At 39.2% G+C, this 18,441-nt stretch overlaps 1 protein-coding gene across 1 annotated transcript in view; it reads right to left on the bottom strand.

Moving 5' to 3' along the window:
- LOC122816734 (mesothelin-like) overlaps window positions 1-18,441 on the bottom strand; it is a 464,103-nt gene that overhangs the window by 423,059 nt on the left and 22,603 nt on the right. Inside the window, exon 3 of the mRNA XM_044089728.1 lies at window positions 550-762. Coding sequence (XP_043945663.1) covers window positions 550-762 — 213 coding nt within the window. The remainder of the gene's footprint in view (window positions 1-549; window positions 763-18,441) is intronic.

The raw sequence follows: 18,441 nt of genomic DNA, 5'->3' as shown, positions 1-18,441 counted from the left end.
AGCAATGATACCTTAGCGTCAAATGTGAAAATGAAACAGGTCTTATATTCAGAAGAGAATAAACAAATAAGTACTTCAGAGCTATTAAATTAGAGTAATATATTACCTAAATAGGTTTCAGTGGTATATGATGAGTGCATGTTCAAACGAGCCATGTGTTTGAAGTGGGAGACGACTATAGCAAGATAATTATAAGAACAGACTAACTAGAGCATCAGTAAAAAAAATGTTTATTGAAATTAAATTTATCACAGTTAAATGATCAACTGATTATGTAGGCAGATAATTCATATTATGATTTGTTTTACACAGATCAAAACCATGACTATTTAACTATTTATGGTTTCAGTTATGTCAATAATTATTTTATTGTAGATAATCATTTATTCTGGAGATATCTTATAGTGTTTTACTAAGTAAAGTTCAATAGCTCTGCTTTTATTTCACTTTACCAGCATTTTTGTGTTCATAAGAAACAAATCAGTGGTCAGTTCAAAAGAAATCAAAGATCAATGATTTTATATTATACAGTGGCCATGAATCAGTTACCTGGATGTTGCCATTAAATAGTTTGGAAACCAGAGTTTTGGTTTGTCCTTGATTCCATCCATTAACTGCCCCGAGGGTACCAAGGGAGCTTTGTATGTCAGCACTGGTTAGATTTTGTATTTGAGGAACTGACAGTCCAACAGCTTGTTGCCCCAAGCTGGTCAGAATGCTGCTATTAAATGTAGTTATTGTAGAGAGAAGGCTTGTTGCAAGCTGAAAAGAAATGATACAAATATTAAATCAAATTTGTTTCATAATGTTCCTTTACTAGTGGCACATTTCTATTCAAATATTTATCTTATAACACTTGTGTATTTTAACTATGTTAGGAGTGCACTGTGAACTAAACAGAAAAGTCATCAGTGATAAGAGTCTGAATTGTGTCTGCAGTGTGACAGCTCAACTGCTGTTGTCCTTGTCCATTTAATTAGCAATGAAGATGTGACATTAGGTATGCACATGTGATATACTTTTTCCACAAACATGATCTGTTCTGAATAGTGTTTACCATTAAATCAGGGGCATAAATTATGGGTGCATTCTATGACCACTTACGCTGCTATATATTACCAATTTCCTGTTTGTTTCACCTCATATCCTGCAGTATAACAATATATTCTTAGGACTGTATCAAGGTAGGTATGAAGAGTATAATAAAAGATGTGAAAACTGTTAAACTTCCTTTTTCCAAGGGTAGATAAGGCTCTATTTACTGTTATTAATATATAATATGTGTGCAGAAAAATCATTTAATACATCAGCATATATTTCAGGCTATAATTTCGAAAAGCATCCTTTTCTATTGTCTAAAATTCAGGAACTATGAACTTGGAATGAAAAAATACAGGTCTGTGAGTAAACTTAACATAACAGTAGGTGTTCAAATAATCACTGCTGCAGTGGTCCTAGCTACGTGAGTTAAACCCTGCTATGGATATAACAGCTTGTCAAACATTCAGGGCATCTTCTACATGCCCAGACCATTAGTTAGCTCAAGCTAGATTGACAAAAAAGGTAGGTATGGCTGTCAAACCGTTTAGACCTTTCATGCCAACAGAGAGAGAGAGGCTAAAGCCCTAACAAAGATAATGTTAGGAAAACAAAAATAAAGGTCCTCTCCCTGGCAAGAAAAACATACAAACATAAGGACAATAGAGGGATGGAGCATGTACTGTTGCAGTGGTCTTTTGAACAGCTACTGTTATAGTAAGTTTACACAGTTATTTTATTTTCATCGATCACTTGCTGCCTTAGCTATATGGGTAGATGATCATAGCTTAAATTATCTGGGAGGAGGAAGGATGAGGGTCCAGGAGCCCATGGATAGTGGTCCTAGTAAAGCCTGTGCTTTTAAAATACTTCTAGAATGTAACCCTTGTTGAAAATCACAAAAATAAGGGTTACAAAAGAATGTGCTTTCCCCCCAGTCTAGCTAAAGCTTTCCCATCCTTGTGAAAGAGAGAAGTATTAGTATTAATCAAATGTTTAGCAGAAGCTGGTTTTAGTAAAACAGAAGATGCTGATTCAGATCTGGGATGAATGAATAAAAACATAAAAGTGTGAAGAACCTTATACAATCTATTTGCTTTCTTGGAGGTATCTGGCTGGGTGTCTGGCAAGTTACAGGCTGTTACAAAAACATCCTCCAAAAGTGAAAGAACAGGAAGAATTTGCTTAAGTTGTGAAAATTCCAGTTGTAAGAAGTCATAGTAATTTCACTGAACTGAGAAAAATGTCATTTTTTCCCACAGAAATAACTAAATGCATTCTGGAAATAGTTTCAAAGAAAGAAAACCACTCAGAAGCACTTGCTAAAGCCCACTCTCTTCAGATTTTGAATGAGAAACCAGAGGAAGCAAAATAGAGTCTCTCTTTACAATCATTTTGATGTTTTAATGTTCAAAATCTTAAATCTCTTCAGGAAATATAGAATCTCTTTTTCTTTTACTGGAAACAGCAATACTGGAAGGGTCAGCAGCCTGAATTAAACCCTGAGCTAAGCCCATTAATCAGTCCTATGCAGACTGAGACAAGAGAAAACGTTTTTTTTTTCTTTTTGACTGGTATTTCTGAAGAGAGAACCCCATGGGCATATATTTCTGGCTAGGCAGAATGGTATCCTCAATCCCTTTTACCTTTCTATCAGAGCTAGCTAGAATGGCTCTTCCTTGCCTACAAAGGTCACTCCAACAGATACAGAGAATGTGTCTAAGCTCTGTTCCATGGGGGCTATAGGGACAATGTCAGCTGGAGAACACAAAAAAGATATATGGGCCGAGGAACTAAGTTTGGCCACAACAGAGTCACCTGTCTGCAGCTGTAGAACTTTAGCAGCCTACTGTGGTAGCAAAGGCTGTTTAGTAATTTTCTTCTTTTTATACATGAAAGAAAGAAGAACCAAGAAATCAGTATGCTGTTAAATGGTTAAGCTGAAAAAAAACTTGCCTGGTTTCCCAGGGAAGCTTGGCAGCAATAGTTGGCAAAACAAGTAAGTAGCAAAAAAGTAACTTTTCAAACATAAAAACACAATAAAAAAATTGTAAACACTTACCCAGCCCTCAAAAGTAACACAACACAACATCAATTCCAGAAAAAGTAGTATGATATTAATGCTAACAACTTTTTACTGCAAAGAAAAATATGATGCTCTGGTTGAAAAGTAATTAAAAGTCAAGTGACAATCATTAAAAATACTTTTTCCTAGCTTTAAAATTAAATATTCTCAAACAAAATACAATTTATGTCTTAAAAAGTAAAGTGGAAGGCTTTTTTCCCAGAAAGGAACTTATTCAGCCCAGCATTGGAACAGCATCAGCCAATCATCGAGCCTTGAGAACACACAAGAGGAGCGTTCTTCTGTGGCAGGAAAGCTTTGAAGGGCAAACCATCCAAACCTGACTTTTTAGTCAGCTCAGCTTGAGATGACTTACAGTATGAGTTTGAGAAAGGTCCCCTGAAAGCTTTGGAGTCTGGCCAACTAGTATAGCTTTAGCAGGATAAAACCTGTATAGCTAAGTCTACTGCAGCAGTGATTAATATGAAGTCTAACAACTTTGGTTTGTGTGTGTCTATAGGCACTTTGTAACTGTGCAGCTACCTGAATGCAGTGATGGTCATATAGATTGCATTAATATATTTCCTGGAAGAATAACCTAAAATAAATATAGATTCAGGAAAAAACATAAGAGTATAATATAATAGTGAATTTTAGCAGTGAAAAATAGCACCAAGTAGCAAGAATATAAATATGGACTAAGCATTAATGAAAAATGGAGCCATAAAATCCTTAACTATTTCATCTACCTCATCATGCTTCTTTCAGCTCATTTACTTGCAAAACTAGTTTTTGTTTGACAAATATGTAAGGTGTTGATTTTTTGCCTATGCATTAACAGTTTTATACCAAGCAAATTTTAAAGTTCATAGTACAACCATAAACATAGATACTGTATTAACATGTCTACTCAACACATTTCTGTTTAGATGAGTCTAGATCATAGTAACTATAGTTTAAGATAACGTGGTCAGATACAGTAAACACATCCAAATCAGAGCTACAGACTTTGAGCCTAATATGGTAACTGAATTGAAAATAATCAAAAAAAAGTGTCTTGAACCATGAGTAGCTTAAAAGTACATTTAATGAGTTCCAAAGTTGACAAACACTTCACACAGAGTTCTGTAAAATCCAAGAAATGTAAAATAAAAATCCAAAAAAGTAGAAAAAGGTATAACATTCCAAACCACCCATAAAATTCCAAACTACTCTAGTGCAATAGCAGTACATTTTCACCCTAACAGGCTTCCTCAGGCATATAATACTAAAATTGGAAACTAGAATGCTTTAAATAGGTAAAACCAGTTACATGATGTAACAAGTCACATGATATGAACACTAACATAATACTGAAAAGGTCACATGATATAAAAAGGTACAATATAAAAAATCACATATTTAAGGAATCTAAGCACTAAAGAATGAAAGAATGGTTGCATAAAAATTGATGTATGAAATGTATTGAGTTTACATTAGCAAGGTATGGTGATAAAGTTATATTATAAACATTAAAAACATGAAAAATATATAATTATTGAAGTCAATGTATTAGGTTATAGAGATGTTTTAGATTTATTTAATGTATTTATTTATTTTACATTTGTTTACCAGGATGGTCCAACTGGACACAGGTCCATTTTCAGCAGAGGCCCAGGGAGAATAGTTCCACAGTAAGTAACATTTTACACAATGTTAAAATACAGTATACAGTATAATTTCAAACAATATTGTTAAAATACAGTATACAGCAGTAAGAAATATCAACACCTATATATACATGAAAAATAGTTACACATGGTTAATAACACAATAAGCATACAATTTCAATCAGCAGTAGGAGAAGACCTAGACTGCAGTATATATTACAGTAGGTAAATTATGAAGTGAGGTGTATAAGTGAAATAATTGGAGGACTTAAATAATACATGGGCATAACCACTTATTCATTAAGTGTGATCTAAGTGAGTTTTTAAAGTGAGAAGAGGTAGAGGCAGAAATCAGAGCAGGAGGGAGATTATTCCAGGTTCTAGCTATGGAGTGATAGAACAGTTCTTTTCCTGCAGTATTGTTAGTCCTAGAGATACAGAGGAGGGGATTGTCGGAAGATGGGAGAGGAAAATTTGTATTATAGTGGGTGAGAAGTTGGTCTAGTGCTGTTTTTTTTTCAGGATGTGTTACCACATTGTAGGCAATGACTAACTGGTGATTGGTTAGCAGCTGGGGAAGTTCCAGCCATTGCAGTTCCCTTAGAGCCTGGCAATGGTGAGTTCTAAAGGTGGAGTTGTTCGTAAACTTGGCAATTTTATTATAACATGATTCAAGTCTGGCAAGGTCAAGTTTTCTAAGCTAGGTAAGAATTGGAGCAGCATACATTAGGGTAGACAAGAGGTGAGTTTAGGCTAGGGTAATCCATGCTTGTTTAGAGAGGGATTTCCTGTGCCTATATAGTATTCCCATTTTTTATGTACTTTTTTGATAGTTTGTGAAATGTGAACAATAAAGTGTAGATTTTTATCAATTTCAACACCTAGGAGTTTGGTATGGTCAGAGGGAGAGATAGTAGTGCCATTTTTGGAGGAGATAGTGAAGGATAGAGGGGTGGAAATGGTTTTGCTATGGGTGAAAAGTAGTAATTTGGTTTTGTTAGGGTTTAGGATAAGTTGGATCTGAGTGATCCAACTTTCCACAGAGCTAAAGGATTCCTGGGTGAGTTGTTGTAGGGTGGGAAGTAATGGAGCTGAACAGATAAGAGTTGAATCATCAGTGCATTGTATAAGTGAAGCATGCTGTGTTTTGGTATGGAGATTATTGGTAAAAATGGAGAAAAGAAGTGGGCCTAATACTGAGCCTTGTAATAGACATATGGTAGTTGGAGTAAGGGGGAATAGTACACCTTGCCATTGGACAGATTGTTGCCTATTTGACAGATAGCTTTTAAACCAGGCTTTAGTAGAAGAGGCAAAGGATAGGGAGGCCAGGGTGTCTAGTAGTAAAGAATGTGAAACCATGTCAAATGCTTTGGAGAGGTCTAGAAATACTGCAGATACAAAGTTATTATTATTTCTATGTTGGTTGACCAGATTGGTGAAAGAGAGCAGAGCGGTTGTTGTGCTACGGTGTTGTCGGAAGTCATGCTGTGTGGGGGAGAGGAGATTATGTGAGTTTAAGAATTGTGTTACTTGAGAATGTATTACATTTCTCTAGTATTTTAGATAAGGGGGAAAAGAATGGCAATGGGGCAATAATTTGAGTATTCGTAAGAGTTTCTGCCTTTATGTAATGGAATAATGTATGATACCTTCCATAGCTGTGGGATATATGCTTCTTGTATGGAGCGATTGATAAGAATAGAAATAGGGTAGGATAAGGATTCAGTAGCTATTTTTAGGAAGTTGGCTGGTAGATTGTCAGCAGCAAGGGTGGTAGGTTTCAGTTTTAGGGGGTGCTTTTTAATTGTTGAGGTGGAGATGGGTGAGAGAGTAAAGGATGGGATGTTGTCAGGGCATTTGGTTGGGCTGTTTTTGGATAGTTAGGAGGATAGTGGTAAGATAGATTCTGTGAAATGGTGAATAAATTGGGAGGCAATGTCCTTATTGTCATTGGTGGAGTTAGGAGTGGGAGTGGGAGTTTTGACTGGTTTTAGAAGAGAGTTACTGGCATGCCAAAACTTTTGGGGATCTTTAGAATGTTTGTTTTGGATATTGAGGAAGTAATTTTGTCTATCGAGTTTAGTTTGTCTCTTGGCCTGATTTCTAAGTTGTAGGTAATTTTGTTTGGCTAGGCTAGTAGTGTCTTTCTTCCAGATTTTCCATGGCTTATCTCTTGAATTTAGAAGAGCTCTAGTTTCCCTAGTTAGCCATGGTGCATAGTTTGCCTTAGCTCTTATTTTCCTATTAAGCCTAGATGGGGCTTAATAGTAACTATTCCATTTATTCCAGGAGGGATGTGTGATTTAAATTTGAGGATCCACTGGAACTCTTCTTGTTTAGTTAGGAATGCAATATTCCCTCCCATTATGGGTTGTAAAATAATTTTTAAAATAAGAAATTTAAAGAAATTAGTTTGATCTATTTCATTTATACATTTATATAGTGAGTTAATTAAAATTTGACTCTTGATCTCTGATAGATGTTGGCTTATTCTTTCCTTAAGCTTCCTATTAGTTTTTCCTATATAGTAAGCTGGATATTTACTGCAAGTTGTCAAAGAAATTAAATTCTTCGAACTGCAATTGCCATATGCTAAAATAGTAAAGGGTTTATGTGTCACTGTACATAAAATGGTCTTTTCTGTATTTATAGATCTACAATGGACGCAGTTATTGCAAGTAACTGTTCTGTGTCTATTACTTTGAAAATGAAAATGAGTAGTCAGTTGTTCTTTGCAACAAAGCATATTTTTTAGATTAGTTGATCTTTTATAACTGAATGATGGTAAGTGAACCAACATCTGATAGGGCATTCATTAGTAACTCTGATTTGTCCTAAAAGGTTTAAAAAAGGTTTGGATATTAAGTCACATTTATTTAAAATATCCTTTTGTATACTGTCTACCATGCATGATTTATATCCTTTTTCTTTAAATTAACATGCTGTAGTATGTAACTGTAAATTAATTTTCATCTCTTCAGTATTAAGCCTTGCTATTCTTAAACACTGATTTCATACAAATTTTTTATAAATGTATGGGGTAGATGCATGCTGTATAAATAATTACTAGTTTATATTTCTTTCCTATACATTGAGGTATTTATTTGTGAGACCTCATTATCAAGATATTGGCCAATTTGCTTCTCTATTGCATTTTAATTAGCTTATTCGCCTAGCACTTCATCAGGCTTTCTGTAACAATTATTGTAGCACACATACATGCTATAAGCATTAAACGCCCTATAAGGAAACAGCTCCAGTACTTAGTAATGTCCAGCTTACTATATAGACAACCCTCTCCTCCTACCACCAAACACTAATACATGCGAGAGATGCAATTATACAACCAAACTGGAGGCTAAGGTCTCTCAACCCAAGACTGGACCAGAGAGTCAAGAGGAGAAGGAAATACTTGCATCACACCACCAGTCTCACATAGACCCATTAAACCGGCACTGGCAAAAAACACACATAAATGCACGAAAATATACTCGGAGGCTCTAAATAAAAATCTGAAAAAGCAACACAGACCTCCAAACCAGACATCCAAGCAACCACCACCCCACAACACAAACCATGAAATACATACTTCACAAAACCAGTGTGCCATGCAATCACAGCCCTTAAGGCAAAATAACATACCCAACACACTAGTAATAGGTGACTCTATAGTCAGGCACACTGACATCCCACTCACTAGGCTGAATAAGGAGAAGGTTACTGTTAGCTGCCTGTCGGGTGCCAGGATCCACAATATAACACAAGCACTCAGGTCACTCCAGAACAAGTACAAATATGACGCATCGTCATTGTCCATGTTGGTGTGAATGACCTGAGCCGTACCTCCTTGGACTACATGAAAAGAGACATGGAAGAGCTCTCTAATCACGTAGCCCAGGCCAGTATGACCTTGAGTAGCATCCTGCCCTGACCAAGAATGATACCACAATATAAAGAAAAAATTATCAATTTCAACAACTAGCTAAGTTTCTGGTGTCATTCAAAGGGGATCCAGTGTCTGTCCACCTGGGATGACATGCTCCACAAGCCACACTGCTTCGCTAGAGATGGCTTGCACCTGTCACCCTTAGCCTTTCAAATACTGGCCAAGGCTCTTGCCACCCCCATAGTGTTTTTTTAGGAAAGGCTCAAAAGACAAACCCTTCATCGTAAATAGCACAAGTAACAAAAAACTGAGGGTAATGCTACTCAGTGACAGAAGTCTAAACCTCAAAATGCACGCACTCGAGGCACTCCTTAGTATGGAGAAAATTGATATATGTGCAGTAACAGAAACCTGGTTTAAGGCTCCACAGAGCACCCCAGCACTACCAGGCTACAACTCATACCATACATTTTGGCCACAGAACCCGGACTGAAATACGAAAGGTGGGGGCGTATCCATATTCATCAAGGATACCCACACCTCCAGAATAGTGGCACAGCATGATGCTTCAGAGATCATCCACATGCAACTAACAATGGGTAAAACTGCAATTCAAATTGTAGCTTACTACAGATCACCCACCATGTCCCAAGACCCCCATTCCATGTTTCTGGAAACACTAGGAATCATAAAGGTCCTACCAAACACCCTAATATTGGGTGATTTCAATTACCCAAACATTAACTGGGAGAACTACTCAAGTACTAACTCCCTTGCCCAGCATTTTCTAGAATTTATAAACTCAAATGTCCTGGATCAGTGGGTCAACACTCCCACCAGAGGTGACAACATATTGGACCTGGTCATCACCAACATGGCCAACCGGTGTTCCACACCGGAGGTCAACAACTCGCTGGTTAGATCTGACTATAAACAAATCACTCTGGATATCCACATTCCGCCCACACCCCCAGACAAGGAAACCTCTGTGAAAAACTTTTCAAAAGCAAACTTCACGTTACTTAAGACCGAGGTGGAAATTTTCAAAGCCCACATGCTAAAGGATAACGCTATCCAAGCTGCAAAATCCTTTACTAATGCATTTTACAGGCACCTACAAGAATGCATGGATTGTGCTATCCCAAGCAAACCCAAGACTCACTCCTCCAAGAAAAAGAAACCAATCTGGTGGACCCCTGCCATAAACAAGCTATACAATAGAAGGAGGAAACTAGCACAGAAAAGAGTAAAATCCCCAGAAGGGAAGACATCCCTGATCAGTATATGCAAGAAACTACGATCTCTCATAAAATCATCCAAGGCGAGCTTCGAAAGAAAAATTGTCAAAGACTCCAAAGATAACCACAAGGCATTCTTTAGCTATGTCAAGAATCTAAGTGGCAATGCTCAGATCTGCTCGGAGTTAGTGCAGAATGGCACAAAATACACTGAACCGATTGATATCACCAACATCCTGGCAGACAGGTTCAGTGCAAACTTCACCCCCCCTCTCACCCCCAAAAGGGCCCATAACCATACCAGAAGAATGTAGAGCCACTGAAATCACAGGCACTCAGGTTAAAACAGCCCTCTCCAAATCCAAAAACACAGCATCAATGGGACCAAACGGTGTCCCAGGCTGCATCTTACACGAGCTCAAAGACTAACTAACCCCTCACCTAAACACATTGTTCAAATGCAGCATCTCCACAGGCTACGTACCCACAGAGTGGCACACAGCAACGATTATTCCATTCTACAAAGGAGGAGCCACAACAGACTTCAGGAACTATCACCCTATAAGCCTGACTAGCTTGGTCTGCAAGGCTATGGAGCACATCATCCTGGAACTCATTAACAGAGACATTGGGAACCTCCAAACACTGGACCCTACCCAGTTCAGCTTTGTTAAGGGCAGATCATGCCTCCTAAACCTGGTGGACTTCTTTGAGACAGTTACCAAGGCTATAGACAAGGGAAAGGTGGTTCACACAGCCTACCTAGACCTTGCAAAGGCCTTTGACACCATTCCCCATTCTGGTATTATAGACAAGCTCACCAGCTTGAACATAAACACCTAAGTCACAAGATGGGTTGCCAACTGGCTCATGGACAGAACCCACATGGTGAGAGTTGCGGGAGCTAGGTCTGACTCTAAACTGGTTACAAGTGGCATTTTCCCAGAGCTCAGTCCTAGGACCCCTCCTGTCCGGCATATACTTCTCAGAGGTACAGGCAAGCACAGGATGATGATGGCTGACCAAGTTCGCAGACGACTGCAAACAAGGGCTATAATTGACTCTCCAGCTGACACAGGCATCCTCCAAAAAGGTCTCACTGAGATGGATACATGGTGTCAAAATCATGGGCTCAAGCTAAATCCCAAAAAGTGCATAATCATCCCCTTTGGAAAAAACAAAGTACCCACAAACTACTACATAGGTGGTAGTCCCCTAAATACAGAAGACGTAATAAGGGATCTGGGGACCCAAGTAGATAGTAATCTCTCCTTTGATAATCACATTGCAAAAGTGGTTAGAAAATCCTTCTATGTGGCTCACCTAATCACAAAAGGGTTCACATCCAGATCAAAAGAGGTCATTGTGCCCCTCTACTCATCACTCATCAGACCCATCATAGAGTACAATGTGCCCCATTTGGGATGTACCTTACAAGACACCTGTAACAGCTGAAAGACCACAGAAGTACCTCACCAAGAGGATCACTGGCTTCAAATAGATGCCCTATGCAGCTTGATTGAAGAAACTCCAGCTGTACTCTGTTGCATACCGCCTACTCAGTAGTGATCTCTGCCTGACATACAAGGCCATGTCCAACCCAGAATTGATGGACATGCTCCACCTAAAGAAAACCATATCCCCTCGAGCCACATGCTCTAGAGATCTAAACCTCACCACAACAATAAATAGGATGTGCTGGAGGGATAAATTCCTGTCCCAAAGACTTCCCATGCTTTGGAACAAGATTCCAATCTACATTAGGCAGAGCTCCTCTCTAACACTCTTCAAGAGAAACCTTGACGAGTGGATGGGAAACAGAAAGTTTACTCCAGGGATCACTTCAGTGGCTCTGCTGGACAGAGGCACAGGGAGCTAATCTAAGGGAGCAGTGAAAGCCAACACCTTCTGGCTAGGCTTATAAATGCCTTCAGGCAGATAGCCTAGTACCTAACTATGAACCTATAATGATAACCATCCATCCTGGCATGTCTAAAGGTCAGTTCCCTGTGCTTTCTCCTATTAACCTGGTGAACTTGGGAATTCTGAAGCAGTGTAGCAATTGCCTCATGTACACAGACAACCCTCTGTTCTTACCTCCCAACACTCAGACTTGTGAGAGATGCACTTATATCTCCAAAGTGGAAGCCAAGACCGGAATAGCTGGTCAAGAGGAGAATTCCTGCACCACACCAAATGGAACACATAGCCCTCCAGAACACTCACCTTCACAGCCCTTACATAAAAACACAAACCACACACCCACCTTCATGGAGGCTTTCAAAAGGAATCTACCCAAACAGCAGAGATGTCCAAGGCAGAAATGCACTCAACCACCACAACACAGCACAAACCAAAAGACACATAGCTCACCTACACAGAGTGCCCCACAACCTAAGCCCCTAAGGCAAAACAGCTTGCCCAATACAATAATCATAAGTGACTCAATACTGAGGCACACTGATGTCTCACTCACTAGGCTGAATAAAGAGAAGGTAACAGTCAGCTGTCTATCAGGTCCCAGAATCTGACACATAACACATGCATTCAGGTCACTCCACAACAAGTACATGTATGACTCTGTCATTGTCCATGTGGGTGTGAATGACCTGAGTCGCACCTCCCTGGACTACCTGAAAAGAGGCATAGTGGAGCATTCAGATTATGTGGCCCAGGCAGGTATGACCCTAGCCCTGAGCACATCCTACCATAACCCAGAAACCAGAATGATACCATAGTATAAACAAAAACTGATTGACTTCAAGAATTGGCTAAGTTTCTGGTGTCATTCTAAGAGGACCCAGTATCTGTCTGCTTGGGATGACATGAATGACAGACCTTGATGCTTTGCCAGAGATGGCTTGCATCTGTCATCCCTGGGTTTACAGGTACAGGCTAAGGTTCTTGCCACACCTATCTATAGTGCCTTTTTTAGGTGGTGTTCCAAAGACCAAATTACCATCATAACAGCTATAAATAAATGCAGTCTGAGGGTCATGCTGCTCAATACTAGAAGTCTAAATCTCAAGATGCACCCACTCAAAGCACTCTTCAAAATGGAGAACATCGACATTTATGCTGTAACTGAGACCTAGCTTAAAGCAGTAGAAAGCACCCCTGCACTACCAGACTGTAAGTCATTCCACAGCTTTCGGCCCCAGAACATGGAGCAAAGCTCCAAAGGCAGTGGTGTCTCCATATTCATAAAGGATATGCACACCTCCAGACTAGTAGCCCAGCATAACGCATCTGAGATACTCCAAGTACAACTAACATTGGGTAAGACAGCGATTCAGGTTGTAGCCTGCTATAGGTCCCCAACCATGTCCCAAGACTCTCACTCCACATTCCTAAGCACCCTGGAAACTATTAAGATCCAACCCACTACTCTCATACTAGGTGACTTCAACTACCCCTCCATCAACTGGGAAAACTATTCATGCACCAATGCACTGGCCCAACGCTTCCTGGAATTTATTGATTCCAATGTCCTGGACCAGCTCATTCTTACTCCCACTAAAGGACGCAACATCCTTGACCTGGTATTACTAACATGGGCAACCATTGCTCTACATCAATAGTCAATTCCTCTCTGGTTAGATCCGACCACAAACTAATCAACATGGAAATCCACAGTTCACCAATATCCCGTGCAAATGTATCCACCTTAAAAAACTTCTCCAAAGCTGACTTTGGACTCCTAAAAACAGAGGTGGCTAACTTCATGGCACCCATGTCAATGGAAAATATATGCATGACTGTTGAATCATACACCAATGTACTGCACTGCATGAACATGTACATAAATGCATGGAACTAGCTACACCCAGCAGAACCAAGATGCTCTCCTCCAAAAGAAGGAAGCCAATCTGGTAGTCCCCTGCCATTAATAAACTCTACAACAGAAGAAAGCAACTGTTGCAGAAAAAGGTGAAGTCCCAAGACTGGAAAAATTCCCTTATTAGCCTCAACAAAAAGTTGAGATCCCTCATCAAAACCTCCAAAGCCATCTATGAAGGCAAAATTGCAGCAGACACTAAAAACAACAACAAAGCCTTCTATAGTTACATCAAGAATCTCCATGGCAATACCCAGATATGCTCTGAGATACTGTACAATGATACCTCCTATACTGAGCCAACAGATATTGCCAACATACTGGCCGACAGATTCAGTGCCAACTTTACCCCTCTCTCCACGCAAAGGACCAATCTCAATACCTGAAGAATGTCAGGCACCCAGCATTACTGCAGCACAAGTTAAAGCTGCATTGATCAAGCTCAAGAATACAACTTCCGTGGGACCAGACAATATCCCTGGCTATGTTCTACATGAATTACAAAGTGAACTGGCATCACATCTGTGTGCCCTGTTCACTCACAGCCTCACCTCAGGTTTTTTCCCAACCAAATGATGAACTGCAACAGTCATCCCTCTCCATAAAGGAGGAGAGTCTACTGACCCTGGAAATTATCACCCTTTTAACCTGATTAGTCTGATATGTAAGGCTATGGAGCACATCATCATGGACCTAATTAACAAGGATATAGGGAATCTCCAAACTCTAGATCCCACGCAATTTGGTTTTGTGAAAGGTAGATCATGCGTCCTCAACCTGGTTGACTGCTTTGAGTCAGTCACCAGAGCTGTGGATGAGGGTTCATGCAGCCTACCTTGATCAGGCTAAGGCCTTTGATACCATTCCTCACTCAGGAATTATTGATAAACTCACCAAACTAGTCATCAACCCCTATATCGTTAGGTGGGTTGCAAATTGGCTCACAGATAGAATCCACAGTGTGAAAGTAGTGGACTCCAAGTGACCAGTCATGAGTGGAGTCCCACAGGGATCAGTCCTGGGTCCTCTTCTGTTTGGCATCTACCTCTAAGAGGTCCAGGCCAACACGGAGGGACTCTGGCTGACCAAGTTCATAGACAACTGCAAGCTGGGAGGCATTATTAACTCCCCAAGTAATGCAGACATCCTACAGAAAGGCTGCACTGAGACCAATGACTTGTACCAAAACCATGGCCTTAAGCTTAATGCCAAAAAATGCGTCATCATCCTCTTAAGGAAAAAATCAGTCCCCACTAATTATCACATCGATGGGAGCCCACTGAACACTGAAGGTATTGTACGAGATCTGCGGACACAGGTTGACAGCAACCTTTCCTTCAACCACTGCATTGCCACTGTGGTCAGAAAGTCCTTCTATATGGCACATCTCATTACCAAGGGTTTTGCATCCAGGAAGAAAGAGGTCATCATTTCTCTCTACTCTTCCCTCATTAGACCAGTCATAGAGTATAATGCCCCATTTAGCATGTACCTCATTAGACACCTGCAACAGCTGGAGGCCACAAAAGTACCTCACGAAGGGGATCCTATGCCTTAAACACATGTCCTACATGGACAGACTCAAAAAGCTCCAGCTATTCTCTGCCTCATATTGTCTACTAAGAGGCGATCTCTGCTTGACTTACAAAGCCATGTCTGACCCAGCTCAGTTAGAAATGCTACATCTAAAGAAATCTCAATCTCTCTGCACCACACGCAATAGAGACCTCAACCTCATTACCACAATCAACACAACAAACTGGAGGGACAGGTTCATAACCCAGAGACTGCCAATGCTCTGGAATAGGCTTCCCATACATGTCAAGCAGAGCACCTCACTGGCCCTCTTCAAGAGAATCTTGATGAGTGGATGAGAAACAGAAAGTTCACCCCGGGGGTCACTCCAGTGGCTTTACCTGACAGAGGCACTGGGAACTAATGTCGGGCGGCACAATGCCAGGGCATTTCTATGGGCTAGGCTTGTAAAGGCTCCAAGGCCATTAGCCTAGTACACACCGATGAACCTATGAATTTTATTGGGAATACCAGAACTATGTTACAAAGAACAACCGACTCATTTTCATTTTTAAAGTAATAGACCAGGAGCATTTACTTGCAATAACTGCATCCACTGTACTTCTATAGATACAGAAAAGACCATTTTACATCCAATGATGCATAACCCTCTACTATCCTAGCATAGGGCAATGGAAAATTCCAATAATTTAATTTATTTAGTTTAAGGAAAGAATAAGTCAACATCTATCAGAGATCAAGAGGCAGATTTTAACTAACTCACTGTATAAACATGTAAATGAAACAGATCATACTCATTCCTTTAAATTTCTTATTTTACAGTTTATTTTACAACCCATAATGGGAGGGAATATTACACTCCTAACTGAACAAGAAGAGCTCTGATGGTTCCTCAGATTTAAATAACACATCCCTCCTGGAATAAATGACATAGTTACTATTAAGCCCCATCTAAAACATCTCCATAACTAGATACACTGACTTCCCTAATTACATATTTTTCATGTTTTTAGTGTTTATAATATAACTTTAGCACCATAAAGTTATATTATAAACTGCCATAAACTCATTTTATACATTAATTTGTATGTAATCATTCTTTCAGAATTATATTATTTAGTGTTCTAAGCAAATATGTGATTTTTATATTTTGTGACCTTTTTAATATCATGTGACTTGTTACATCATGTGACTGATTTTGCCTATTTAAAGCATTCTAATTTCCTAATTTAGTATTACATGCCTGAGGAAGCTTGCTAAGGTGAAAGTGTACTGCTATTGCACTAGCGTTCTTTGGAATTTTATGTGTGGTTTAAAATTTTATACCTTTATCTGGGATTTTATTTTACATATCTTGGATTTTACAGAACTCTGTGTTTCTCAACTCTGGAAGTCATTAATGTACTTTTAAGCTGCTAATGGTTCAGGACACTGGTTGTTATTTATTTTTATTTATTTATTTTTTTATTTGACTGGTTTCTATACTGCCTGACTTGTCACTTTACTAATATTAATTATTTAAGTTGTGAGAGAATAACTGACAGTTATTTTTCAGGTAGTCTTCATAGGTTCATAGGTGTGTACTAGGCTAATGGCCCTGGAGCCTTTACAAGCCTAGTCCATAGAAGTGCCCTGACCCAATGTTAATTCCCAGTGTCTCTGTCAAGTAGAACCACTGGAGTGATCCCCGGTTTGAACTTTCTATTTCACATCCACTCATCAAGATTTCTCTTGAAGAGGGCCAGTGAGGTGCTCTGCTTGACGTGTATGGGAAGTCTAATCCAGAGCATGGGCAGTCTCTGGTTTATGAACCTGTCCCTCCAGCATGTTCTGTTGATTGTGGTAATGAGGTTGAAGTCTCTGGAGCGTGTGGTGCAGAAAGATAGGGATTTCTTTAAATGTAGATTTCTAACAGAGCTGGTTCAGACATGGCTTTGTAAGTCACCTCTTATATTCCCCAAAATGGCCACTACATCTTAAAACATAAATAATTATTTTTACCTCTGAGTCAACACAGCACAAAGGAAATAATCTACAGCACATCCCTGTGACTATTCAAAGTCAAAATTGTGACATTCCTAATAATGACTCTTAATAAGAATAAGCAGCTGTTTCCCAAGCTAATCTTCAAAATGACAGAATCAGGAGAGAGTTGGGTTAGACTACGACAACAAAAACAGCTAACTTGTCTGTACTAGAAGCTATATAGTGCAAGACAAGAGTACCTATATAAGCATCATTTAAAAACAGCATTAGGGTGATATTTTCTTATAGTCTGCCTCATTCTTAGAAAAGGTTCTTAATATAGCCCCATGAACATTGTGTTGCTATTTCCTGTCTCATGGATGTAACATGCACTCTTACCTCTTCGCCTAGTTGATCTTTTATGTTGCTTTGATGTCTGCATAGTGAGGACATTAGCTCGCCTGGGTCTTACTTGCAGTTTTCACTTAACAATTTGTCTGTGTGACCTTTTTACCCTTTGGTTTGCTTGTTATATAAAGTACTACAATAATACACATTTTCTGTTGCTTTGTCTTATTCTCCATGATGTGCTTATTTATAGTGTAGCCTAGTGTTTTCACTTCCCAGTCATTGTTTTCTGTTTACCACAGTCCTGAAATGTAATGATATTGAAAAACTATACTACATCTAAATCATAAGATCAGGGACCTTTTGCCTTCACTGTGAGTGCCAGTACTCATTACTTTTATTTAACTTGTCTGTTTTTGTTTCATTCATGTTGACATTTTTGTACTTTTCTTCCCAGTTACAAATGTCACATCTGGTTAGAAAAAGTACACTGATGAGAGTCACATTTTCATTATCTGTACTGCAGTAGCAGAGTGTATGAGATGTAGCAGGCAATGCACAACTGAACAGGGTGAAGTTTGGAAGCTATGCAAAGTTTCAATAAAACATACATGGGCTGAAATTGGAGACATAATTATATTTGGCACTGTATGTAGGTTCAACAGTACTTATTATAAACTATTTATGGATCTTGTAACCAATTGTGTAATAATGGTGGAAAACAGTCATAGACAGCTAACCAAGAACATGGAGTGAGTTTTTTTTTTTTTTTTTTTTTTTTTTACATATACTGCACTACTGAGAGAATCTTACATACACCACACTAGTGAGAGAATCCCCACGGGCAGACATATCAACTCTGGCAACAGAATCTG

Source organism: Protopterus annectens, chromosome 12.part0, assembly GCF_019279795.1.
Source record: "Protopterus annectens isolate FY-2018-M chromosome 12.part0, PAN1.0, whole genome shotgun sequence".
In the NCBI taxonomy this organism is placed as follows: Eukaryota; Metazoa; Chordata; order Ceratodontiformes; family Protopteridae; genus Protopterus; species Protopterus annectens.
The sequence above is the reverse complement of the archived record's forward strand: the minus strand, read 5'-3'. Positions and strand labels throughout refer to the sequence as shown.